The sequence below is a fragment of the Oncorhynchus masou genome, chromosome 28 (genome assembly GCF_036934945.1).
Source record: "Oncorhynchus masou masou isolate Uvic2021 chromosome 28, UVic_Omas_1.1, whole genome shotgun sequence".
Lineage (NCBI taxonomy): Eukaryota > Metazoa > Chordata > Actinopteri > Salmoniformes > Salmonidae > Oncorhynchus > Oncorhynchus masou.
The window spans coordinates 47588011-47611233 of record NC_088239.1 but is presented as its reverse complement, the minus strand read 5'-3'; the positions used below and the strand labels follow the sequence as shown (position 1 = coordinate 47611233).

The 23223-nt window shown below is 45.9% G+C and overlaps 1 protein-coding gene across 2 annotated transcripts in view; it reads right to left on the bottom strand.

Annotated features, from left to right (window-relative positions):
* The window catches only part of LOC135517726 (tetratricopeptide repeat protein 28-like), a 105145-nt gene extending 84908 nt beyond the window's left edge, over window positions 1–20237 (bottom strand). For both annotated transcript variants that reach the window (XM_064942285.1, XM_064942282.1), the window contains exons 1-2: window positions 19937–20237; window positions 18263–18631 (exon numbers count right to left, since the gene is read on the bottom strand). In XM_064942285.1, coding sequence (XP_064798357.1) covers window positions 18263–18631; window positions 19937–19966 — 399 coding nt within the window. In that variant the 5' untranslated portion in view covers window positions 19967–20237. The remainder of the gene's footprint in view (window positions 1–18262; window positions 18632–19936) is intronic.
* Window positions 20238–23223: the final 2986 nt, after the last annotated feature.

Here is a 23223-nt window from a genome sequence, read left to right as displayed (position 1 = left end):
GTCTTGGCTCTTGGTTGACAGTGTTGGGGGATGGGTAATGTAGTCTTGGCTCTTGGTTGACAGTGTTGGGGGATGGGTAATGTAGTCTTGGCTCTTGGTTGACAGTGTTGGGGGATGGGTAATGTAGTCTTGGCTCTTGGTTGACAGTGTTGGGGGATGGGTAATGTAGTCTTGGCTCTTGGTTGACAGTGTTGGGGGATGGGTAATGTAGTCTTGGCTCTTGGTTGACAGTGTTGGGGGATGGGTGATGTAGTCTTGGCTCTTGGTTGACAGTGTTGGGGGATGGGTAATGTAGTCTTGGCTCTTGGTTGACAGTGTTGGGGGATGGGTAATGTAGTCTTGGCTCTTGGTTGACAGTGTTGGGGGATGGGTAATGTATTGATGCTCGAGTGCCAAATCAACACACATTTGTTTCTATTTGTCTTTGGTACTTGTCTTATTATTGTATATATTTTTCTATAGTTTTAAATATCATGATTATTTATTTATGTTGTTCCAGATGTCTGAATAAAAATGTTTTAGTGCAGAATGGTGATTATCATTTTTGGGGTGGGGGGCGCTGAAGTGAGCCATACAAGCTAGAACCGCCACTGCCTATAGGCTATGCCTACACAACGCTGTAGGCCTATGCCTCTTGAGTAAATGTAAGATGAAATAAACACACAAAAACATTTCAGGCTATTCCATTAAAACAACTAGAGACAATGCACACATTGTAACAAAAATGTTCAATCTTAATTCCCGCATTTCAAACTGTCCTTTTGTGAGGCGCAGCCGGGAACCAGTTCTGTGGGGTCAACAAACCAGAATTGGAGGATCCTTAATAATCGTTTAAATCTCCAGTTTGGAGACATTTTGGGTGCCAAGTAAATTACAACGGTGATGGACAGAGAGTTGTGGATAAAACGTTAACAGATTTGTCAACACGCTCAACAAGAATAGCCTATGCATCTGCCAACACCTCAGACATGTTGACAGATTTAGGCCGACATCACCCCAGTATACCGGAGCAAGACGGAAACGCAAAGAAACAACAATCCCAACATCTTCTCCCCTCTGCATTGAAGCAGCCCTTGGCATCTGATCTGACTGGGCCAAAAAATGATAAGAGCAATAGGTAGGCTATGTTTTCATATTTTACCCTCTTTGGTTTAAAGCAGCGGATGTGCTCCTATTCTCGGTGGTTGAGAATAAGGGGTTTCAGCTCGAGCCACTTTACGACCTTCCCTCTTGCACCCATTTTTTGCAAACAGGTAGTACCCTCTCTATATCAGGAAACCAAAGCCTAAGTTTTCAATGAATTGTTCAATGCACCCTGTGTTGCGCTTACTTAACAGTGACGGCCAATCACATTAACCCGGAGTTGGAGATGTACTGTGCTACAGACACGCCCCCCTTTAAGAGAATCACAAATGCGCATCTGCCACTGAAGGAGGCAGTGTCATGGAGCGTCCGTAAGCCATGTGGGAATTTACCACATACCACTGGGGGAAAAAATTCACTTGAATAGTGGTAATTAATAGTGTGAAACTCATCTATCATCCTAAGCACACACTTCTCCCACATGGTCACCTCTGACATCACCTACTAAGCAAATGGCCTATATAACAGCATTCTAGGCAGTTAAATGCAACAACAAAACACAAAAGGAAATCTACAGTATTAATGTTGTTTTTGCACTCTAATTATTTGTTGCAAGCATTGTAGTAGTACTTTAAGTTTACAGTTGACACAGTTTTGTTGGCCATTAGCCAATTTGCGTTTCTCAATGTGTTCAAATGATATGAATGCATCCAACTCATATTTAAGACTTCACAACTGGTAAAAGCCCACCTCCCACATGGTTACAAATGCAGCATCGGTAGTGGACACTTGAGAGGTCCAACATAACAATCCGGTAACAACAGACAATGCAAGCACAATGGTGAATGCTGACCATGGTGAATGACATTTCGTTTTCCCATTGTGCCAAAACCGAACTGACCACAAAACATACCTAACTGGTGGGTTTGGTGAACCGTTACAATATCTACTGTACTTCCATCTGTTGGGAGTTCTGTTTCTCTACTGAAAGAATTTAAAATGTTGCTTGAAGAGGATTACTGCAGTGCCATTGGTTACATTATTCATTTGAAATACTTTTTACATTTTAAAGTTAAGTATCTGTTTTAACTTTACAAGATAGAGCACTAAAGCTTTCAATGTCAAATGTTTCCGGAGCAAAAAATTATTTCAAATAAAGATCACGGCATAAGTAACAAAACAGATTTTGTTGTTGTTGTTGAAATCGACAGACCAGTAAACAAACATTATTGAAAGTGTATAGGTGGTTATAAAGGTAACAAACGTTTAAAAAGGGGAAATCTGGGATGAATACCTCAGTTCATGAAGAATATAACAAATGCCTCATGAGCTTAGTCCAACGGTTTACCCCACCAGACCCCAAAATATAAGCTTGTTTTATTCCATTATTTGTAAACAATGTAATTGTAAAGAAACACTGTATATCTTCTAAATATGGTTAAAACTACCATTCCGATAGCATGGATGGTCAGCCCTGTCATTGAAGGGGTTACATTCCTCCAGCCCCATCCCTCAGCTGTTAACCCCAAAAAGTATTGGTTTTGAGAATTCCAGATGGCCCCTTTTAATTGAACAGGAAACAGCGTGTGTGTGGAACTAAGAGAACATCATTTGTATGAGCCTATTGCTTCCCCCTACCCAGTCAACTCTATCAGGGGGGAAGAAACTAGGGGTTGGTTAGGCCAAATGTCCTCGAATTCTCCTTGGTTTACTATTCTTGTGAGGACTTCTGGTCACAAATATAGTAAAACAAAAAACCCACCCACAGACAGGCTACATACCCAACGCCCAACAGTTGTGAATCATCAGTTTAACCTGTCCTGCAAGGTCATTAGATTTGACTATTCAACCCCCTCAGGGTCCATTTGGTAGAGCCCAGAGGGGGTTGAGGTGGTTTTGGTATTGGATCAGAACAATCCGTCTTCATAATGGGGGAGGAGGGGGAGCCATTCAAGAGGGCCAGAGGGAAAGACAAGCAGCTGTTATTCTTAGAAACACACAGATGACTTGTTGTGTCTCTTGTCGTATAGTGTGTGTGTGTGTGTGTGTGTGTGTGTGTGTGTGTGTGTGTGTGTGTGTGTGTGTGTGTGTGTGTGTGATCTGCTGTCTGCGGATAGTGGCTCTGTTTCTGAGATAGGTGACACGCATTCACAAACAGCTTTCATTATACCCTATGGGCTCCTAGCACCATGTCAACCATCACACACTCACACGCAACACACATCCTCTCTCACATACAATGCACGCAACACACATCCTCTCTCACATACAATATGGGCCTGGCTAACTGCCTTGATCCCCAGCAATATTGTCATAATGTTATCCTCAGCTCCCCTTTCAAACAGCCTGATTGGCCAACCCCTGCGCTGACAGACACAATCCCTCTCTCCCCCTTTCCTCTCCTAGTCCTGTTCTATCAACCATATGGTTCCTTCACTCTATTCCTTTTCTGTGTCGTTTTATTTAGCTTTTACAACACCGCTTGTGTTCAAAAGCTCTTTGATCATTCTTTCACGCACGCTGTGGGAGACAGGGAGCCCGTAGCTAGGGCTGGTAGGAGATTGATGTGAAGAAGAAATGCCAGCTTGAGGGGCAAACACATGTACACACACACACACTCATCTGTGGTGTAAAGCTGTGGTCTGATAGGAACTGTCAGTGCGTGAAGAGAAGTCCTGGGTGGGACGGACAGAACGGGACAGCCCAAAAGGAGAGGGAGAATGAGGGGGACGTAGAAAGAGGTTAGCCTGTAGACGTGGACACAAGATAGAGAATGTGCTGGCACTTAGCAACATCATATACCAGCTAGGCTACTGTAGAGTTCAAACACAAATCAAAGTGTATTTGTTACGTGCGCCGAAGACAACAATTGTAGTAAGACCTTACAGTGAAATGCTTACTTACAGGCCGTAAACAACAGTGCAATTCTTAAGCAAAAAAATAGGTATTAGGTGAACAATAGATAAGTAAGGAAATAAGAAAACAACAGTAAAAAGACAGTGAATAATAACAGTAGCGAGGCTGTATACAGTAGAGAGGCTATTACAGTAGCGAGGCGATATACAGGCACCGGTTAGTCGGGCTAATTGAGGTAGTATGTACATGTAGGTATGGTTAAAGTGACTATGCATATATGATAAACAGAGAGTAGCAGTAGCGTAAAAGAGGGTTTGGCGGGTGGTGGGTGGCGGGACACAATGCAGATAGTCCGGTTAGCCAATGTGCGGGGTCACTGGTTAGTCGGGCTAATTGAGGTAATATGTACATGAATGTATAGTTAAAGTGACTATGCATATAAGATAAACAGAGAGTAGCAGCAGTGTAAAGAGGGGTTGGGGGGGGGCACAATGCAAATAGTCCGGGTAGCCATTTGATTACCTGTTCAGGAGTCTTATGGCTTGGGGGTAAAAGCTGTTGAGAAGCCTTTTGGTCCTGGACTTGGCGCTCCAGTACCGCTTTCCATGCGGTAGTAGAGAGAACAGTCTATGACTCGGGGGGCTGGGGTCTTTGACCATTTTTAGGGCCTTCCTCTGTAGAGGTCCTGGATGGCAGGCAGCGTAGCCCCAGTGATGTACAGGGCCATACACACTACCCTCTATAGTGTCTTGCGGTTGGAGGCCGAGCAGTTGTAGAACCTTTTGAGGATCTGAGGACCCATGCCAAATCTTTTTAGTTTCCTGAGGGGGAATAGGCTTTGTCGTGCCCTCTTTACGAATGTCTTAGTGGGTTTGGACCATTCTAGTTTGTTGGTGATGTGGACACCAATGAACTTGAAGCTCTCAACCTGCTCCACAACAGCCCCGTCGATGAGAATGGGGGCGTGCTCAGTCCTCCTTTTCCTGTAGTCCACAATCATCTCCTTAGTCTTGGTTACGTTGAGGGATAGGTTGTTATTCTGGCACCACCCAGCCAGGTCTCTAACCTCCTCCATATAGGCTGTCTCGTCATGGTCGGTGATCAGGCCTACCACTGTTGTGTCGTCTGCAAACTTAATGATGATGTTGGAGTTGTACCGGGCCATGCAGTCGTGGGTGAACAGGGAGTACAGGAGGGGACTGAGCACGCACTCCTGAGGGGCTCCAGTGTTGAGGATCTGCGTGGCAGTTGTGTTGGTACCTACCCTCACCAACCGGGTGGAGGCAGCCCGTCAGGAAGTCCAAGATCCAGTTGCAGAGAGAGGTGTTTAGTCCCAGGATCCTTAGCTTAGTGATGAGCTTTGAGGGCACTATGGTGTTGAACTCTGACCTGTATTCAATGAATAGCATTCTCACGTAAGTGTTCCTTTTATCCAGGTGGGAAAGGGCAGTGTGGAGTGCAATAGAGATGGCATCATCTGTGGATCTGTTTGGGAGGTATGCAAATTGGAGTGGGTCTAGGGTTTCTGGGATAAGGGTGTTGATGTGAGCCTTTCAAAGCACTTCAGGGCTACAGACGTGAGTGCTGCGGGTCTGTAGTCATTTAGGCAGGTTGCCTTTGTGTTGTTGGGCACAGGGACTTTGATGGTCTGCTTGAAACATGTTGGTATTGTCACGACTTCCGCCGAAGTCGGTTCCTCTCCTTGTTCAAGTCGCCGCCGCCGGTCTTCTAGCCATCGCCGATCCACCTTTCATTTTCCATTTGTCTTGTCTTCCTGCACACCTGGTTTACATCTCCTACTAATTAACATGTGTATTTAACCCTCTGTTCCCTCCATGTCTGTGTGGGGTATTGTTTATTGTCAAGGTTGGTACGCTTCTGACTGGTTTGCGCCGGGTTTTGTTTTATACCCGTGCTTTGTGGCAGCTGGTACTTTGTACTTGGGTTTTGTACTTTTGCCGCCTCACTTGTTCTTTGAGCATGTGTGTTGTCATGCGGTTGTGTTCTGTATCATGATTGCCTAAGTAAAGTGCTTTGTCCATTCATCCCTGCTCTCCTGCGCCTGACTTCCAGCTACACCCACCATGGACAGGTATTACAGACTCAATCAGCGACATGTTGAACATTTCTGTGAATACACCTGCCAGTTGGTCAGCACATGCTCGGAGCACACGTCCTTATAATCCGTAGACGTTGGAACATTGCGGCAGGGACAGCCACAAAAGCATTAGTGAGGTTGGGCACTGATGTTGGCCGATTAGGCCTGGCTCGCAGTCGGTGTTCCAATTCATCCCGAAGGTGTTCGATGGGGTTGAGGTCAGGGCTCTGTGCAGACCAGTAAAGTTCTTCCACACCGATCTCGACAAACCTTTTCTGTATGGACCTCGCTTTGTGCACAGGGGGATTTTAATGCTTAAACAAGGGAAAAAAATGGTCTAGAACGTCATTGTATGCTGTAGCGTTAAGATTTCCCTTCACTGGAACTAAGGGGCCTAGCCCGAACCATGATAAACAGCCCCAGACCATTATTCCTTCTTCACCAAACTTTACAGTTTGCACTATGCATTGGGGCAGGTAGCGTTATCCTGGCATCCGCCAAACCCAGATTCGTCTGTCGGACTGCCAGATGGTAAAGTGTGATTCATCACTCCAGAGAATGCGTTTCCACTACTCCAGAGTCCAATGCCGGCGTGCTTTACACCACACCACCCGAAGCTTGGCATTGTGCATGGTGATCTTAGGCTTGTGTGCGGCTGCTCGGGCATAGAAATCCATTTCATGAAGCTCCCAACAAACAGTTATTGTGCTGGCGTTGCTTCCAGCGGCAGTTAGGAACTCAGTAGTGAGTGTTGCAACCGTGGATAGACAATTTTGCTCCTTGTTGCTCCTAGACGTTTCCACTTCACAATAACAGCACTTACAGTTGACCGAGGCAGCTCTAGCAGGGCAGACATTTTACAAACTGACTTGTTGGAAAGTTGGCACCCTATGATTGTGCCACGTTGAAAGTCACAGAGCTTTTCAGTAAGGCCATTCAACTGCCATTGTTTGTCTATGGAGATCGCATGGCGGTGTGCTCGATTTGATACACCTGTCAACCACGGTGGTGGCTGAAATAGGCACATCCACTAATATGAAGGGGTGTCCACATACTTTTGTATATATAGTGTATAACTGTGACAGTCAGATACTGCACTGACAGAGACAAAATTACTTGTCTCACTGCAGATCACTCAGGTTCCTTCTCTCTCTCTCTCTCTATCAGTGTATTTCACACCCCACTTTCCACTCCTCCACCAATCAAACACACACACACCATCTTGGCAAGTCTTCAGAGAGTGTGTACCAGTGATGTTGAACTATTAATGGTGTCATGGTTGCTTGAAGTGATGTACACACTCACAGGGTGTGTGTGTATATGTACACGGTCCAAACAGAGGATGAAAGGCTGATGACTCAGAAGAACACAGCGCAGAAGATCAAGACTGGGGATTGTGACGATGTGTATGTGATGTAATGGTGGTGTAAATGGTAACAGAAAAAGGTGACTGGCTGGCTGGCTGTCTCCCTCGATGCATGAAATAAAACAATGTTTGTTGGAAGAGAAATCCTTCCAACAACCTTATCACATTAAAAAGGAGAGGGGGAGAGGAGAGGATAAGACAGGATGAGAGGTGAGGATAAGACAGGATGAGAGGGGAAAGGAGAGGATAAGACAGGATGAGAAGGGAAAGGAGAGGATAAGACAGGATGAGAAGGGAAAGGAGAGGATAAGACAGGATGAGAAGGGAAAGGAGAGGATAAGACAGGATGAGAAGGGAAAGGAGAGGATAAGACAGGATGAGAGGGGAGAGGAGAGGATAGGAGGGGAGAGGAGGGGATAAGACAGGATGAGTGGTGAGAGGAGAGGATAAGACGGGATGAGAGGGGAAAGGAGAGTATAAGACAGGATGAGAGGGGAGAGGAGAGGATAAGAGGGGAGAGGAGAGGATAAGACAGGATGAGAGGTAAGAGGAGAGGATAAGATGGGATGAGAGGGGAAAGGACAGGTTAAGACAGGATGAGAGGGAGAAGATAAGACAGGATGAGAGGGGAAAGGAGAGTATAAGACAGGATGAGAAGGGAAAGGAGAGGATAAGACAGGATGAGAAGGGAAAGGAGAGGATAAGACAGGATGAGAAGGGAAAGGAGAGGATAAGACAGGATGAGAAGGGAAAGGAACGGATAAGACAGGATGAGAAGGGGAAGGAGAGGATAAGACAGGATGAGAGGGGAGAGGATAAGACGGGATGAGAGGGGAAAGGACAGGTTAAGACAGGATGAGAGGGGAGAGGAGAGGATAAGACAGGATGAGAGGGGAAAGGAAAGTATAAGACAGGATGAGATGGGAGAGAAGAGGATAAGACAGGATGAGAGGGGAAAGGAGATGATAAGAGAGGAGAAGACAGGGTGAGAGGGGAGGATAAAACAGGATGAGAGGGAAGAGGAGAGAGGACAGTATAGAACCAGTACATGTACAGTACTCTATTCTACAAGTACAGTGGCTTGCAAAAGTATTCATCCCCCTTGGCATTTTTCCTATTTTGTTGGCTTACAACCTGGAATTAAAATGGATTTTGGGGGGGTGGTTTGCGCCAAACATAGTGTTTTCCTTGATGGCCAAAAAGCTCAATTTTAGTCTCATCTGGCCAGAGTACCTTCTTCCATATGTTTAGGGAGTCTCCCTCATGCCTTTTGGCGAACACCAAACATGTTTGCTTATATTTCTCTTTAAGCAATGGCTTTTTTTCTGGCCATTCTTCCATAAAGCCCAGCTCTGTGGAGTGTTCAGCTTAAAGTGGTCCTATGGACAGATACTCCAGTCTTCGCTGTGGAGCTTTGCAGCTCCTTCAGGGTCATCTTTGGTCTCTTTGTTGCCTCTGATTAATGCCCTCCTTGCCTGGTCTGTGGGTTTTGGTGGGTGGCCCTCTCTTGGCAGGTTTGTTGTGGTGCCATATTCTTTCCATTTTTTTATAATGGATTTAAATGGTGCTCCGTGGGATGTTCAAAGTTTTGGATATTTTTTTATAACCCAACCCTGATCTGTACTTCTCCACAACTTTGTCCCTGACCTGTTTGAAGAGCTCCTTGGTCTTCGTGGTGCCTCTTGCTTGGTGGTGCCCCTTGCTTAGTGGTGTTGCAGACTCTGGGGCCTTTCAGAAGAGATGTATATATACTGAGATCATGTGACACTTAGATTGCACACAGGTGGATTTTATTTAATTAATTATGTGACTTTGAAGGTAATTGGTTGCACCAGATCTTATTTAAGGACTTCATAGCAAAGGGGGTGAATACATTTGCACACACCACTTTTCCATTTATTTATTTTTTAATAATTGTTTGAAATACGTATTTTTTTTTCATTTCACGTCACCAATTTGGACTATTTTGTGTTTGTCCATAACATGAAATCCAAATAAAATCAATTTTATTACAGGTTGTAATGCAACAAAATAGGAAAAATGCCAGGGGGGGATGAATACTTTTGCAAGGCACTGTACACACACACACACACACACACACACACACACACACACACACACACACACACACACACACACACACACACACACACACACACACACACAGGTCCCTGGTGTCTCAAGGCTGCGTGTTAGTATGCAACATGTAAAGCAGCAGTGCTCCAATAAGAAGGCTGGGGCTGAAACACATCACATGACTGTTGACAATGTCCATAAGGGGTTCATTCGGAACACAGGAGAATGCGTCAGCTGTGCGAAAGGTAGGGAGACATGCTTTCTGCTGCATTGACACAAATATGAAACATAAAAACTGTTTTCAGTGAGAAGTAAGCAGATCTGAAGCCGAAAAAGGAAATTCACACGAGCACCACAATGCCCACTTCAGCCATGCTCTTCTGAAGGTGGTGGTTGAAGTGAGTAGTAGAGCACTCCAGAAATGAAATCTATCTGCAAGACCAGCTCAATGAGCTAAAGCCTTGGCATTACCTCTGGCAGGAAACACGAATCTCGAGGTAAAGATACTCATCACATGATCACAGCACCATTCTTGGTATTACAAGACAAGCAAGCCCAAAATATTCTACATCGGGTGTCTGCTGAGCTAGTTCGTAATGACAGGTGTGGTGGTGTATTCCGTTGGGCTGACAGAACTGGAGCCCCTGTGTGTATTGGGGTGTGTGTGTGTGTGTGTGTGTGTGTGTGTGTGTGTGTGTGTGTGTGTGTGTGTGTGTGTGAGAGAGAGAGAGATGGGGGGGCATAGATGAATTTGTGGAGAGAGCCAGGAGGTGAAGACCAACACACAGCGAAAACACACACACGCACATACATGTGTGAGCGTGAGTGAGCTAGTAGCCAGCTTGTAGCAGACAGAGAGAGAGAGACACACAGACAGACAGACTCTTAATAACCAGTTCATAATGACAGGTGTAGTGGTGTATTCCATTAAGCTGACAGAACTGTAGCCCCTGTGCATTGGGGAGGGGGTACACTAGTTAGACAACAGCTTGTAGGGAGAGAGAGAGAGAAAAACCTGGCCTCTCTCTGCTGCCAATCTCTCTCTCACACTCACACACACACACACACACACACACACACACACACACACAGCTACGGACGACTGGGGGTTGATCTTAAATCTCTGTCCAACAAACTCTCACAGTCTCACTTCAGAATCCAACGTTTGTCCATAAACGTCACATTTAGAAAGTTACGTTTAGGCATTCATTCAAAAATGGTTACGGTAAGGGTTAAGGTTTGGGATAGGGTAAAATAAAACAGTGCCTATGAGTCGGATTGACAAGCGACCCTCGGCGCTGGAGCTCGCAGCTTACACCCATCCGTCCATAGAGCTCGAGCAAACCACAGGCCTACATCCATAGAGCTCGAGCAAACCACAGGCCTACATCCATAGAGCACGAGCAAACCACAGGCCTACATCCATAGAGCTCGAGCAAACCACAGGCCTACATCCATAGAGCACGAGCAAACCACAGGCCTACATCCATAGAGCACGAGCAAACCACAGGCCTACATCCATAGAGCACAAGCAAACCACAGGCCTACATCCATAGAGCACGAGCAAACCACAGGCCTACATCCATAGAGCACGAGCAAACCACAGGCCTACATCCATAGAGCACGAGCAAACCACAGGCCTACATCCATAGAGCTCGAGCAAACCACAGGCCTACATCCATAGAGCTCGAGCAAACCACAGGCCTACATCCATAGAGCTCGAACAAACCACAGGCCTACATCCATAGAGCTCGAGCAAACCACAGGCCTACATCCATAGAACTCGAGCAAACCACAGGCCTACATCCATAGAGCTCGATCAAACCACAGGCCTACATCCATAGAGCTCGAACAAACCACAGGCCTACATCCATAGAGCTCGAACAAACCACAGGCCTACATCCATAGAGCTCGAACAAACCACAGGCCTACTTGATGTTGTGGCCGGTTTTTACGTCATCTCCTGACGTCATGGGTACCTGGACGGACGTTGAATTTCGCCTTGGATCTTTAGCAACCTAGCCTAATCAATAATGCAGTGTGTGTGTGTGATATTTGTTTATGCTTGTGGCTGGTGCCAACCTCATAGTTCTTTCATGAATACGGTTAACTGCATGGAGCTTTTCCAAGAACAAACACACACACACACCACAAGGCGCACGCATGCGGGCACACACACACACACACATTAGAATGAAAATGTGATGTCAGAATGAAAATTTGTTGCACACATCTCGAGCCACCAAATCCATCTCTGCCAAGGTGTCTTTAGCCACTTTAAGGTGTGTTGGCTGCAGTGAGCACAACAACAGCTTGACTGGGAGTGCCTGATTCTAGGTACTAGTGCTTTTGAGTGTGTGTGTGTGTGTGTGTGTGTGTGTGTGTGTGTGTGTGTGTGTGTGTGTGTGTGTGTGTGTGTGTGTGTGTGTGTGTGCGACGTGTCTTCATTTAACTTGAACAGATCTACAGGATTTCAACTAGGTGGGGGACATGTATGGGGGAAAAACATGTGTCACCACCACACTGTAACTGAACAGGAGAAAAGATACCTGCTGGAATGGATGAATGAGATGATACACCCAGAGGGTTGAGAGGAGAGGACAGGGTAGTACAAAAATCCACAGACTGAACAGACACACAGAGTAGAGACAAGCTGTGATAGTTAATGCCATACTAGTATGTGTGTGTGTGTGTGTGTGTGTGTGTGTGTGTTTAGCAGCTAGTAAACAGATCTCAGCAGACAGACAGAGAGACAGACAGACAAACTCGTAATAACCCAAGGCAAACAAAACCCATTCGACGGTACCTCTTCCCCAAACACTCCAAATACTCCCAAACAGTAAACACAATTACAGAGGCTCATCTGTTTGGCAGAAACCCCAGTCTAGCCTGGAATCTAGCCTGGCAACTCTCAGTGCCATCTCCATATGTGCCACCAACTGGCTGTATGGTGGGTGAGAGAGAGAGAGAGAAGGGAGGACAGAAAGAGGGGGGAGAGAGAAAGAGAGCGGAATTAGACAGAAATTAAAGCATTATTGGATTGAACGTTCTGCGTTTTTCCCGATCAGATATGGTCAATGCCGCACTTTATCTCAAATTCAGATATTACTTTTTGATCAATTAATTATTAAGAGATTCAAGAGAAACTTGAAAGACTTAAGAGAAACTTTTTTTCCCCCCAGACGATGTTGGAGGAGACTGATGTATCTGATGTGATCCGTTAAACCAATTAAATATTTCCCTAACGGGTAGCTGTTAAACGGGAAGACAAAAAGTAGTGCAGACACATTCCACCAATATGCATGACTACTACTACAGTCTCGGATTTTCTCTGACACTTTCTGTTGCTACTGTGATATTAGAGAAAAGGAGTGTGTGTGTGTGTGTGTGTGTGTGTGTGTCAAATCAAAATGTATATGTCATGTGTATATGTTATATGTATATGCTATAGCAGGTAAAGCGAAATGCTTGCGTGTTTGTGCGTGTGTGTGTGTAAGTACATGTAAGCATGTGTTGTGTTAGCTAGCCAAACGTGACCTTCAGATGTTCCCCAAGGAAACACAAAGATGGGTGACTTATACCCCCCATATGACAGTCAGACAGTAATATACTGGAGGTGTGTGTGTGCAAGCATGTGCAGTAGCAAGATATTAACTATTTCATATAACCATGGCAAAAAGCATGGAAACATTAAATGATCCCTTTCCTAGAGTAGTGGATACTCTGAATAGAAGTACTATTTTCTGATACATTATTTATTTTGTGTTATTTGGCCAGATATGGTCCTTATGTTACTAGCGGTGGTGTCTCTCTCGACACCCCCCCCCCTCCTTTCTTTCTCACTCACACCGTTTTTCTCTCTCTCTCCATCCTCTCTTAATCTCCCATGTCTCTCACCAAGCCAAAACATCAGGACCTCAACCCTCAAGCCCCCCCCCCCCCCACACACACACACACATCTCTCTCCCACTCCACTCTCTCCCTGCTGTCTATTCCAGACTTTCGTGTGGCTAAACTACACATTCTAAATATCGCCAAGTACAAACGTTGAAAATGTCTCCACAGCCTTGTGTGTGTTTGTGTGTAGAGACCTGCATATTTCCAATAATTATCAACTACCAACAGCTGATTCCTCTGATCTGACGCAAATGGGCTGAAGAGTGTGTGCGTGTCAGTGTGTGTTAGCCCATGAGGGGACAGTGGTGATCTATATTGCCAGTGTAGGAGATAGAATGGTGTCCTTGACTTTAGATTGATCCTAGGACTGTCCCCGACTAAAAACTTGTATTTCTCCATATATAGACACATCCTACGTATGTATTTTAACCAAATCAACTATATGCACTGAGCATGTCTGATTCTTTAAGGGAACTGTTTGATGAAATAATTAAGACAAACAAATGACTAGCGGGAGTCCGACCGCAACTGATTTGATTGTGCCGGGACTTGCTTTGATATAAATAAAAAAATGAGTGACTAGCACATCTCTCTCTCTCTCTTTCCCCCTCTCTCTTCCCCCTCTCTCTCTCTTTCCCCTCTCTCTCGCAGTGACCACCACAGAACATCAACAGCCCTCTGTCCGTGTTGCTGAAGCTGCAACATAATTACACCCATTTCTGACTGAAAAGTTCTGCTACCGAAATCCCTCATTTGTTTAGGAAAAACATTCCCTGTTCCCTCAACCCTTGCCCTCTTTACGTGACACGTGTATGCATCAAATGCATGCGACCAATCAGGCCTGACCTATAGCATAATCACATCAATAAATTGGTCATGGCAAACTCAGAACACTGTAACACATGACAGCAAAAATGGATAACCTCAAAACAGGGGAATGTTTACTAATTGCTCAGAAGTTAAAGGGGAAGTCAGATGTGGGGAATAAATTTGATCCGTTGTGGAAAATAACGAGGATCAAGAAAAGGAAGGGACGGCCCTGCTTGCATATGATGTGTGCCAAACAGGTGCTGTTAGATTTCAATAGACTTCAATATAATTTTTCGGACCCGTTTGGAACAATGTAAACAACGGTATATTAATGATTAGCTTACCAGAGATTCCGTGTTTTTGTAAAGCCTTCAATATGGCAAAAACGTGAATGCAATTTCAGAAATGGAACGGTTTATTATTTATTCAGTGGCTGAGTTGTTATTTTATTTGACAAATAAAATGCTCGAAAGGCATTTCAAATCATGACTGCCTTCTATGCTGCGTGATGACATGAACAAATGAATGATTGATTGATACAGTAGCCTACATAACTATTGAAATATACTGTAGGCTTAAGACTAAACAGGACACACTCTCAGGCCTACAGCTCGCTGCTGGTTATATAAGGCTGCTATACTAAGCCTACTAATGATAATGACATTTCTTCTTATTATAATGATGATCATAATAATAATAGTAATAATAACAATGAGAAGGAGATCAAGGAAAAAGGAGGCTATTATTATTATTATTCGACATATCATTTTTCTGACAATGTGGAAAAGTGTAAACAACCCTAAATAAATTATACATAATATCAGAGGTTGGAATAACAAAACAAAAGTGTAAAGCCTAAAAACAGCAGAATTTGTGAAATTGTGATGCTTGACTATTGATTACAGATGTAATTAAGTTTATGTATATATATATACCCGAAAGCTAGACCACAACACTGATAGTCTCATACACTATATATACAAAAGTATGTGGACACCCCTTCAAATTTGTTTATTGTGAAGTAGAAACATCTAGGAGCAACAATGGCTCAGCCGCGACGTGGTATGCCACACAAGCTTGCAAGCTTTTACTATCCTTCTGGTCCCCACGAGGACAGTAAAACCAAAAAACACACAGGCGCACAGACGCACAAACACACACAGCACAGGGCCCCTCATACTCCTTCCCTTTAATTACCCATCATATGTGATTGTTCATTAATCCTCGCCTGGAAATAGACTCACAAACCCAGTTGTTAGCGGCTACATACTGATCTCTCTCTCCCCCTCTTTCCCTCTCTCTATTATGGCAGCACCAGCACCAATCTCCTCTTAGAAGAACACAGATTGTTATTCCAGAAGCTTCCCGGAAAAGGCTGTGGTACCGGGGGAATTCCCAAATCCACCACAGAGAACAGAATTCCAAAACAGAGAATATGGGACACTGGCTGCATTCCTCTGGGCTGCTGAAATGGGAACACTGGGAAAAGCTGCTGTAGAGAGACTGGTGTACAACTGGGCTTATGGTCAGGATTAAAACTAAAGCCCAAACCCTTTCCAGCTGACAATACATTCAGAAGTGTAAACCCTCTCACACTCTGTATGAAGGCCACTGAAACACAAACGTTATAATTATCCAACGCGACATAACCACGGTTTAATAACAACTTGCATTTCACCTCGCGTTCTCTTCCGCTTTTACTCTCCCTTTCACATTTATTCACCCGTTTATCCACCTCTCTCCTCACGTCTCATTTTTCCCATACCACCCTCCTAATGACCAATCCATCCCTCTCTCCAAATGTCTCCTTCCTCCACACTGCCACTCTACAAAGGAACCCAACTGTGTGAGTGGGAGAGAAAGAGAGAAAGGTGGGCAAGAGAGGAGGGATTGGGGTGCTTCGCTGAGAAAGCAGAGTTGGTAGGCTCTGACTGTGTGTGAGCAGATGTCTCTGTGTCTCTGTGTGTGTGTGTGTGTGTGTGTGTTTGTGTGTGTGTGTAAGAACAGCTCCCAATTAATAACAACCAATTAAGCCCACCGTAGTGCTAGCCCGCACTGAGGCTCATTAGAGGGGTGCGTGTGTGTGCGTGCATTAGTGTGCGTGTGACAGCAGGAAATAGATGCTGATGATGTGCGCTTTTCATGACGTTGTCACACTCTCACGGATGAGAGGCTGCAAACTGTCATCATCTGGTGTTAGTCTTTTAATAGGAGAGGAGAAGGAGAGGATGCTGTTTTTCATTAAGCGTTCTGTTGCGTGTGGAACTAAATGTTTAGGAGTGCATGATTATTTATTTTTCAACAGCACGCACACAACGAACGACCAATCATATGCATTTAGGCCTACCCCAATTCAATGCCCATAACTGTTTTATTCAAAGCCTGTATCGTGTACCCTTGACCTGAAACAGTGGATTGGGATTTAGAATTATTTGCATGAATGGTGCATTTTGTGGGTTTTATATACAGGATTATATTTGATGTTTGATTGTGTGTCATGTGAGAAAGGGATTTCTGTACATGACGTAATACTGCCCTCTGGTGTTTATGATGCAACATCACTGCCCAACCTAAATAGCTGTGGTGTTTTGATGTTTGTGGGTCTGAAAGCTGCTTCAAAAAGGTGAAAGCTACACGGGAACATGTCCAACCAAACACACTCCCAGAGTTTTTGTCTCACGAGGCAGACCTTTCAGGGTACATATGGGCCTTCATATGTAAATCTGTAGTGACAGACTGACCACTTCAAAGCCTTTCATAGGGACCATGACTGAATTAAAGAGCTGAACATGGTATATTTTGGAGAGCTTAAAAACTCAGAGAGAGAGAGAGAGAGAGAGAGATTTCCAGAACAACAGAGCCAGGGTTGGTGCCAGGGCTGGTGAGAAAGGACCAGTATAGACAGAAAAGTCATTCAATAATCCATCAGAAAGAGACTTTTTTTTCAAACTGCATGGTCTTTCTTAGCTCCATCCATCTGTCCATTGAAATCAAGAGGCATATAAGGTTTAAGTTGGGCTACTTAGTTTCTCACCACTGTGAACCCTGGGTGCTCAATGCACCTGTAAGTGAAAAAGCCTCTTTCAATATGCCAATCTGCCTAGCAACAACTATACAGAAACCCAGTGAAGGCTGAAAGAGGAGAGGGTAACTCCCATACAGCAAAGAGCTCCAGACAGAAAACAGGAAGGTTGTATGGGAGAAAAACACTCCAAGGCTTTTCACTCCTGCGACACGGCTCCATCTAAATGACAAAGAGACAAAGACCAGTTAAAGCGGAGCACGAAACACACCGACAAAAGGAGAGAAAGACGGGAAAAAACAAGAAAAACAACGTCTGTGCGCCTTACACACACACACACAACACACACACCTCTATTCACTATGCTTTTGTGCCCCTGCTTCTGTTTTCCCTGTTGCCTCTCAGCTCCCATACCCAACTCTACCGTGTGTGTGTGTGTGTGTGTGTGTGTGTGTGTGTGTGTGTGTGTGTGTGTGTGTGTGTGTGTGTGTGTGTGTGTGTGTGTGTGTGTGTGTGTGTGTGTAGCCTGCTGTGCCAACACAGAAGTCGACAGGGGTGCAGCGGATTGGCGACCGGAGCAAGGGAGGCTGACAGAAAGAGGGAAGAAAATACAAGAGAGCAGAAGCAAAGGAAAAGAGAGGGAGGCCAGGCTGAGGTAAGCAACGTTCTCAGAGTGGTAGTTCATTACACCTGACCTTCACACTGACCCGCAGAGAATACAGCAGCAGGACCACTGCTACGACACACACACCCAGAAGCAGCTTCCGTCTATTCTCTTCAGTATAGAGAGGGGAAGTGGAGTGGAGCCCAGACCCAGAGAAAGAGAGATAACAGAGCCAGCCTGGAAAAGACTTTCTAGGTTCTGACTCCTTACAAAGACCACTCACTCACTCACTCTCTCTTTCTCTCTTTCTCTCTCTCTCTCTCACTCTCTCTCCCTCTCCCTCTCTCTCACTCACACTCACTCTCTCTCACTCTCTCACTCTCTCACTCTCTCTCTCATTTGTTTAGCGGCTGTATGTGCTAGTATAGACTTGAATAAAGCCAGTCCTACCTTGGGCCATTTGGGGTTAAGCAGGCGGGCTTTGAGGGCGTCGTCCAGGGCGGTCTGGTACTGTCCCAGGTGGAGGAGGGCCGCAGAGCGGTTACTGTACAGGATGCAGTTCTGAGGGTCAGCAGACAGGGCCTCCCCGTAGAGCTGCACTGCCAGGCTGTACTGCCCCCGTTGGCATGCCTGGTTACTGCGACGTACTGCCTCCAGAAACTCTGCCTTAGAAAGGATTGTTGGCCCGGGAGGGATGCAAGGATGAGGGTCTGTCTGGCAGAGAGGGGGAGGGATGGGGCGAGCAGAGGTAGAGGACGAAGAGGAGGAAGAAGGAGGGTTGGTGGCTCGGGTAGAAGAGCGAGGGCCAAAGAGGGAGAACTGAGATGGAGAGGGAGGAGGAAGAAGAGAAATGTGGGGAAGAGTGGTCAGTTATCTTTTCTTTCAATCAGACACATTTTTCTCAACGTTAAAGTCATTTTACAGTCCAGAGAACCATGTTGATAAACATCTGAGATTCTAATCTGTTCCACGAAAACATTAAAGCAATATTTATATCTGCATTTGATATTGTGTGTGTGTGTGTGTGTGTGTGTGTGTGTGTGTGTGTTGTTTAACTATTCTTGTGGGTCAGGTTTAAGTTTTAGGGTTAAGGTTAGGGTAAGATTTTTGAATGGTACTGGATTGTGTGTCCCCACAAGGTTAGCTGTACAAGACTGTGTGAGTGTACGTTGAGGTTAGCCCTCTGTTGCCTCAACTTAGAAAAGCTGCTTCCCTCCCTGATCTGCTGTTGCCAGATTTGTCCTTTCAGAATGACTTACACCAAGGCTGTCATTATCGCTCGCTCTCTCACACACACACACACACACACACACACACACACACACACACACACACACACACACACACACACACACACACACACACACACACACACACACACACAGTCCCAGTGGCTTTCTCTGTCCAAACAGCTGATTGGAGCACTAACTCACACAGTAGGAAGTTTCCACTGAGAATACAGAGAGAGAGAGAGCGAGAGAGAGAGAGACAGAGAGTCACAGGGAGAAAGAGACAGAGAGAGAGTGAGCGAGAGAAGCTTTTCAACCTGTGTATACAGCCAATAGGCTTGTATGCATTAGTCAAAACTGTTTTGTTGGAACAGTAGTACAAGAACACCCTCTTCACGAGCACACACACTCACATGCATACACACTTACACACACACACACACCACTTCCATGTCCCTTCCTCCCCCTCCCAGCTCAGCCCAGGTCAGCAGGGAGAAACACATTCCTGAGAGAATGAAACCAGGGACCTCCTCTGACAAAGAGAGCGAAGAGAGACACAGTAAAGATTCAACCACCACGTGCTCTTTGTCACCCAAGTAACATACCACCAGTAAAAAAGAATGTTACATTTGTATCTTGTCTTATTATTAAAGTAATACTGTAACATGGCCTCTTTTATTTTCCACTAAATTGCTATGAAATGCATGGTGCTACATACTAGCGCGGTATGGGCTGAATAGCTGCGTCACTTGGACACAACATCAAACGCATCATCAAAGCGCTTTGGTTGATGTTGATAGGTTAGCCAGCCTATAATGCATCTAGATATATAGCCCATAGTCTCTGCTTTGTAAAATAAACTGTATTTTTGGGGGGGTCATTGAGTTATATTTACCCTTTCTTTCTTCGGTCGATGTTTCTCCATCCTGTCCTAGTTTTATACTCAGCGGCAGCAACTTCAAACTTTCATCCCATGCAGTCCGCTTCCCAAACAGGACAGAGAAACAGTGCGATCTCACACAACAATGTAGTAGGAAGGAACTCCAACCATTCTGTTTTCATGGACCTCAAAAAAGTGAACAATCATGCGATATTCCCACTCTACCGGTCGCGAACTACCTAAAGTTATTTCCCAGAAAGTGCGCCATGTTGTCAAATCCGTTTTTCCCCGAGTAACGGAATTTGTGGCCGGTGGAGGCGTGTCTCGGTAGGCTCGAGCTCCACGGATGCAGCTCCAGTCGGTCTCCAGGTCTCAGTTACTCGTGGTGACATCAGAGAGGGGTTGAGTTACCTAGCAGCTATTCATTCCACTGTGGAGCTGTGGGTATTGTTCCTACAGCGTTTTGGTAATAGATCATTACTTTCTGCAACCCTCTTGGTAAATAAACATACACAAGGTGCAGTTTACTCAAAAGTCGATTGCACAATGGCCTTGAATCAAAGGGTGATAAACAAATGAAGAAGAAATCTAGAAAAAGACAATACAGACAACATCCCCTCTGCATTTCAGTAACTTATTCTGGTTATGCCTTATTTTGGGGCACATTTAAGAAATTGGTAAAATGTCAATGACATAATGGGCTGCAGGGTAGCCTAGTGGTTAGAGGGAAATAACGTACAGACAGTGGTTGAAAATAAACCGTTTTGTACACTATAGCCTTGATATTTACGCACCGGACTTGAAACATGGTCTTCCCGTCACAACAGCCCCTGACACTACTATCACTATTTACTGTACAACTACCATGTTAGTATTCAGATGCCCTGGGTGAGGAAATATAAGTATTTGCACATCTCTTTTTGACCTGCACTGTTGGAGCTCGGGAGCTTAAGAACCTCCCTGTACCCTGTACACATGACTAAGAAACGAATTGAATCACTTAAAATAAATGGTGTGCCTAAATAGAGCAGGCAACACTACAACACATTGGCACTGCATCGCCTACTAAAGCACATTGTTTGCGCTTCCTGGTCTAGTGCACGTTGGGTTTTGTCATCCTTGAGGCGGAGCTTGTGTAGTCCTTGGTGTTGGGCCCGTCAGTTGTCCCTCCTGACATGTTGTCCAGGGCCCTAAAGATTGGCTCCTCAATGTGTCTCCACCAGTCTTCTTCTGCTGCTCAAGCAGAGTGGGAGAGGGTTTTACCAGAGCAGCTGAACAGCTGTAGGCAAGGAGACAGACGGTTACAAACTCCCTTGTGTGCGTGCCGTGCGAGAGAGACAGCGTGTGTGCAGTGTGTGTGTGTGTGTGTCTGTGAGTGTGTAGTGTCCCGACCGTGTCCCCTGTGTGTAGTCCTGTGGCTGCACTGTGAAACACGACAGAGAGACGTGGCTCCAGCAAGACAGACTGAACCCCAGACCACTCCTTCTGTTGAACCAGACCCTCAGACAGTCTGGAGAGGACAGGAGAGGAGAACGTATTGTTCCATTGACCCTCAGACAGTCTGGAGAGGACAGGAGAGGAGAACGTATTGTTCCATTGACCCTCAGACAGTCTGGAGAGGACAGGAGAGGAGAACATATTGTTCCATTGACCCTCGGACAGTCGAGAGCGGACAGAAGACGAGAACATATTGGGGGTGAGCTTCAGACAGACACTTAAGCACACTCCCACTGCTGCCCAACTGATCTACAGTACTTCCACTGCCATATGTTTCATCAAACATTAAGCGACAACTGCTAACACAATGAGTAGGGCTGTCCTTAACTGTCTGACCCTGTACACACAATGTGTTTAAATGTGACAGAATGTGACAAGTGGGAGAAGCCAAAGCAGTTCCTCTGAGAGCACTGTGTTCGGTGGGAGAAGCCAAAGCAGTCCCTCTGAGAGCACTGTGGTCGGTGGGAGAAGCCAAAGCAGTCCCTCTGAGAGCACTGTGGTCGGTGGGAGAAGCCAAAGCAGTCCCTCTGAGAGCACTGTGGTCGGTGGGAGAAGCCAAAGCAGTCCCTCTGAGAGCACTGTGGTCGGTGGGAGAAGCCAAAGCAGTTCCTCTGAGAGCACTGTGGTCGGTGGGAGAAGCCAAAGCAGTTCCTCTGAGAGCACTGTGGTCGGTGGGAGAAGCCAAAGCAGTCCCTCTGAGAGCACTGTGGTCGGTGGGAGAAGCCAAAGCAGTTCCTCTGAGAGCACTGTGGTCGGTGGGAGAAGTCATAGCAGTCCCTCTGAGAGCACTGTGGTCGGTGGGAGAAGCCAAAGCAGTTCCTCTGAGAGCACTGTGGTCGGTGGGAGAAGCCAAAGCAGTTCCTCTGAGAGCACTGTGGTCGGTGGGAGAAGCCAAAGCAGTTCCTCTGAGAGCACTGTGGTCGGTGGGAGAAGCCAAAGCAGTCCCTCTGAGAGCACTGTGGTCGGTGGGAGAAGCCAAAGCAGTTCCTCTGAGAGCACTGTGGTCGGTGGGAGAAGTCATAGCAGTCCCTCTGAGAGCACTGTGGTCGGTGGGAGAAGCCAAAGCAGTTCCTCTGAGGTGGGAGAAGCCAAAGCAATTCCTCTGAGAGCACTGTGGTCGGTGGGAGAAGCCAAAGCAGTTCCTCTGAGAGCACTGTGGTCGGTGGGAGAAGCCAAAGCAGTTCCTCTGAGAGCACTGTGGTCGGTGGGAGAAGCCAAAGCAGTCCCTCTGAGAGCACTGTGGTCGGTGGGAGAAGCCAAAGCAGTTCCTCTGAGAGCACTGTGGTCGGTGGGAGAAGCCAAAGCAGTTCCTCTGAGAGCACAGTGGTCGGTGGGAGAAGTCATAGCAGTTCCTCTGAGAGCACTGTGGTCGGTTTGAGAAGCCAAAACAGTTCCTCTGAGAGCACTGTGGTCGGTGGGACAATCCAAAGCAGTCCCTCTGAGAGCACTGTGGTCGGTAGGAGAAGCCAAAGCAGTCCCTCTGAGAGCACTGTGGTCAGTGGGAGAAGCCAAAGCAGTTCCTCTGAGAGCACTGTGGTCGGTGGGAGAAGCCAAAGCAGTCCCTCTGAGAGCACTGTGGTCGGTGGGAGAAGTCATAGCAGTCCCTCTGAGAGCACTGTGGTCGGTGGGAGAAGCCAAAGCAGTTCCTCTGAGAGCACTGTGGTCGGTAGGAGAAGCCAAAGCAGTCCCTCTGAGAGCACTGTGGTCGGTGGGAGAAGTCATAGCAGTTCAACTTCAGCAGTTTAAAGAAGGTTTATATCCCACCACGTCTGATATGCATTAACATTTGAGTCATTTAGCAGACG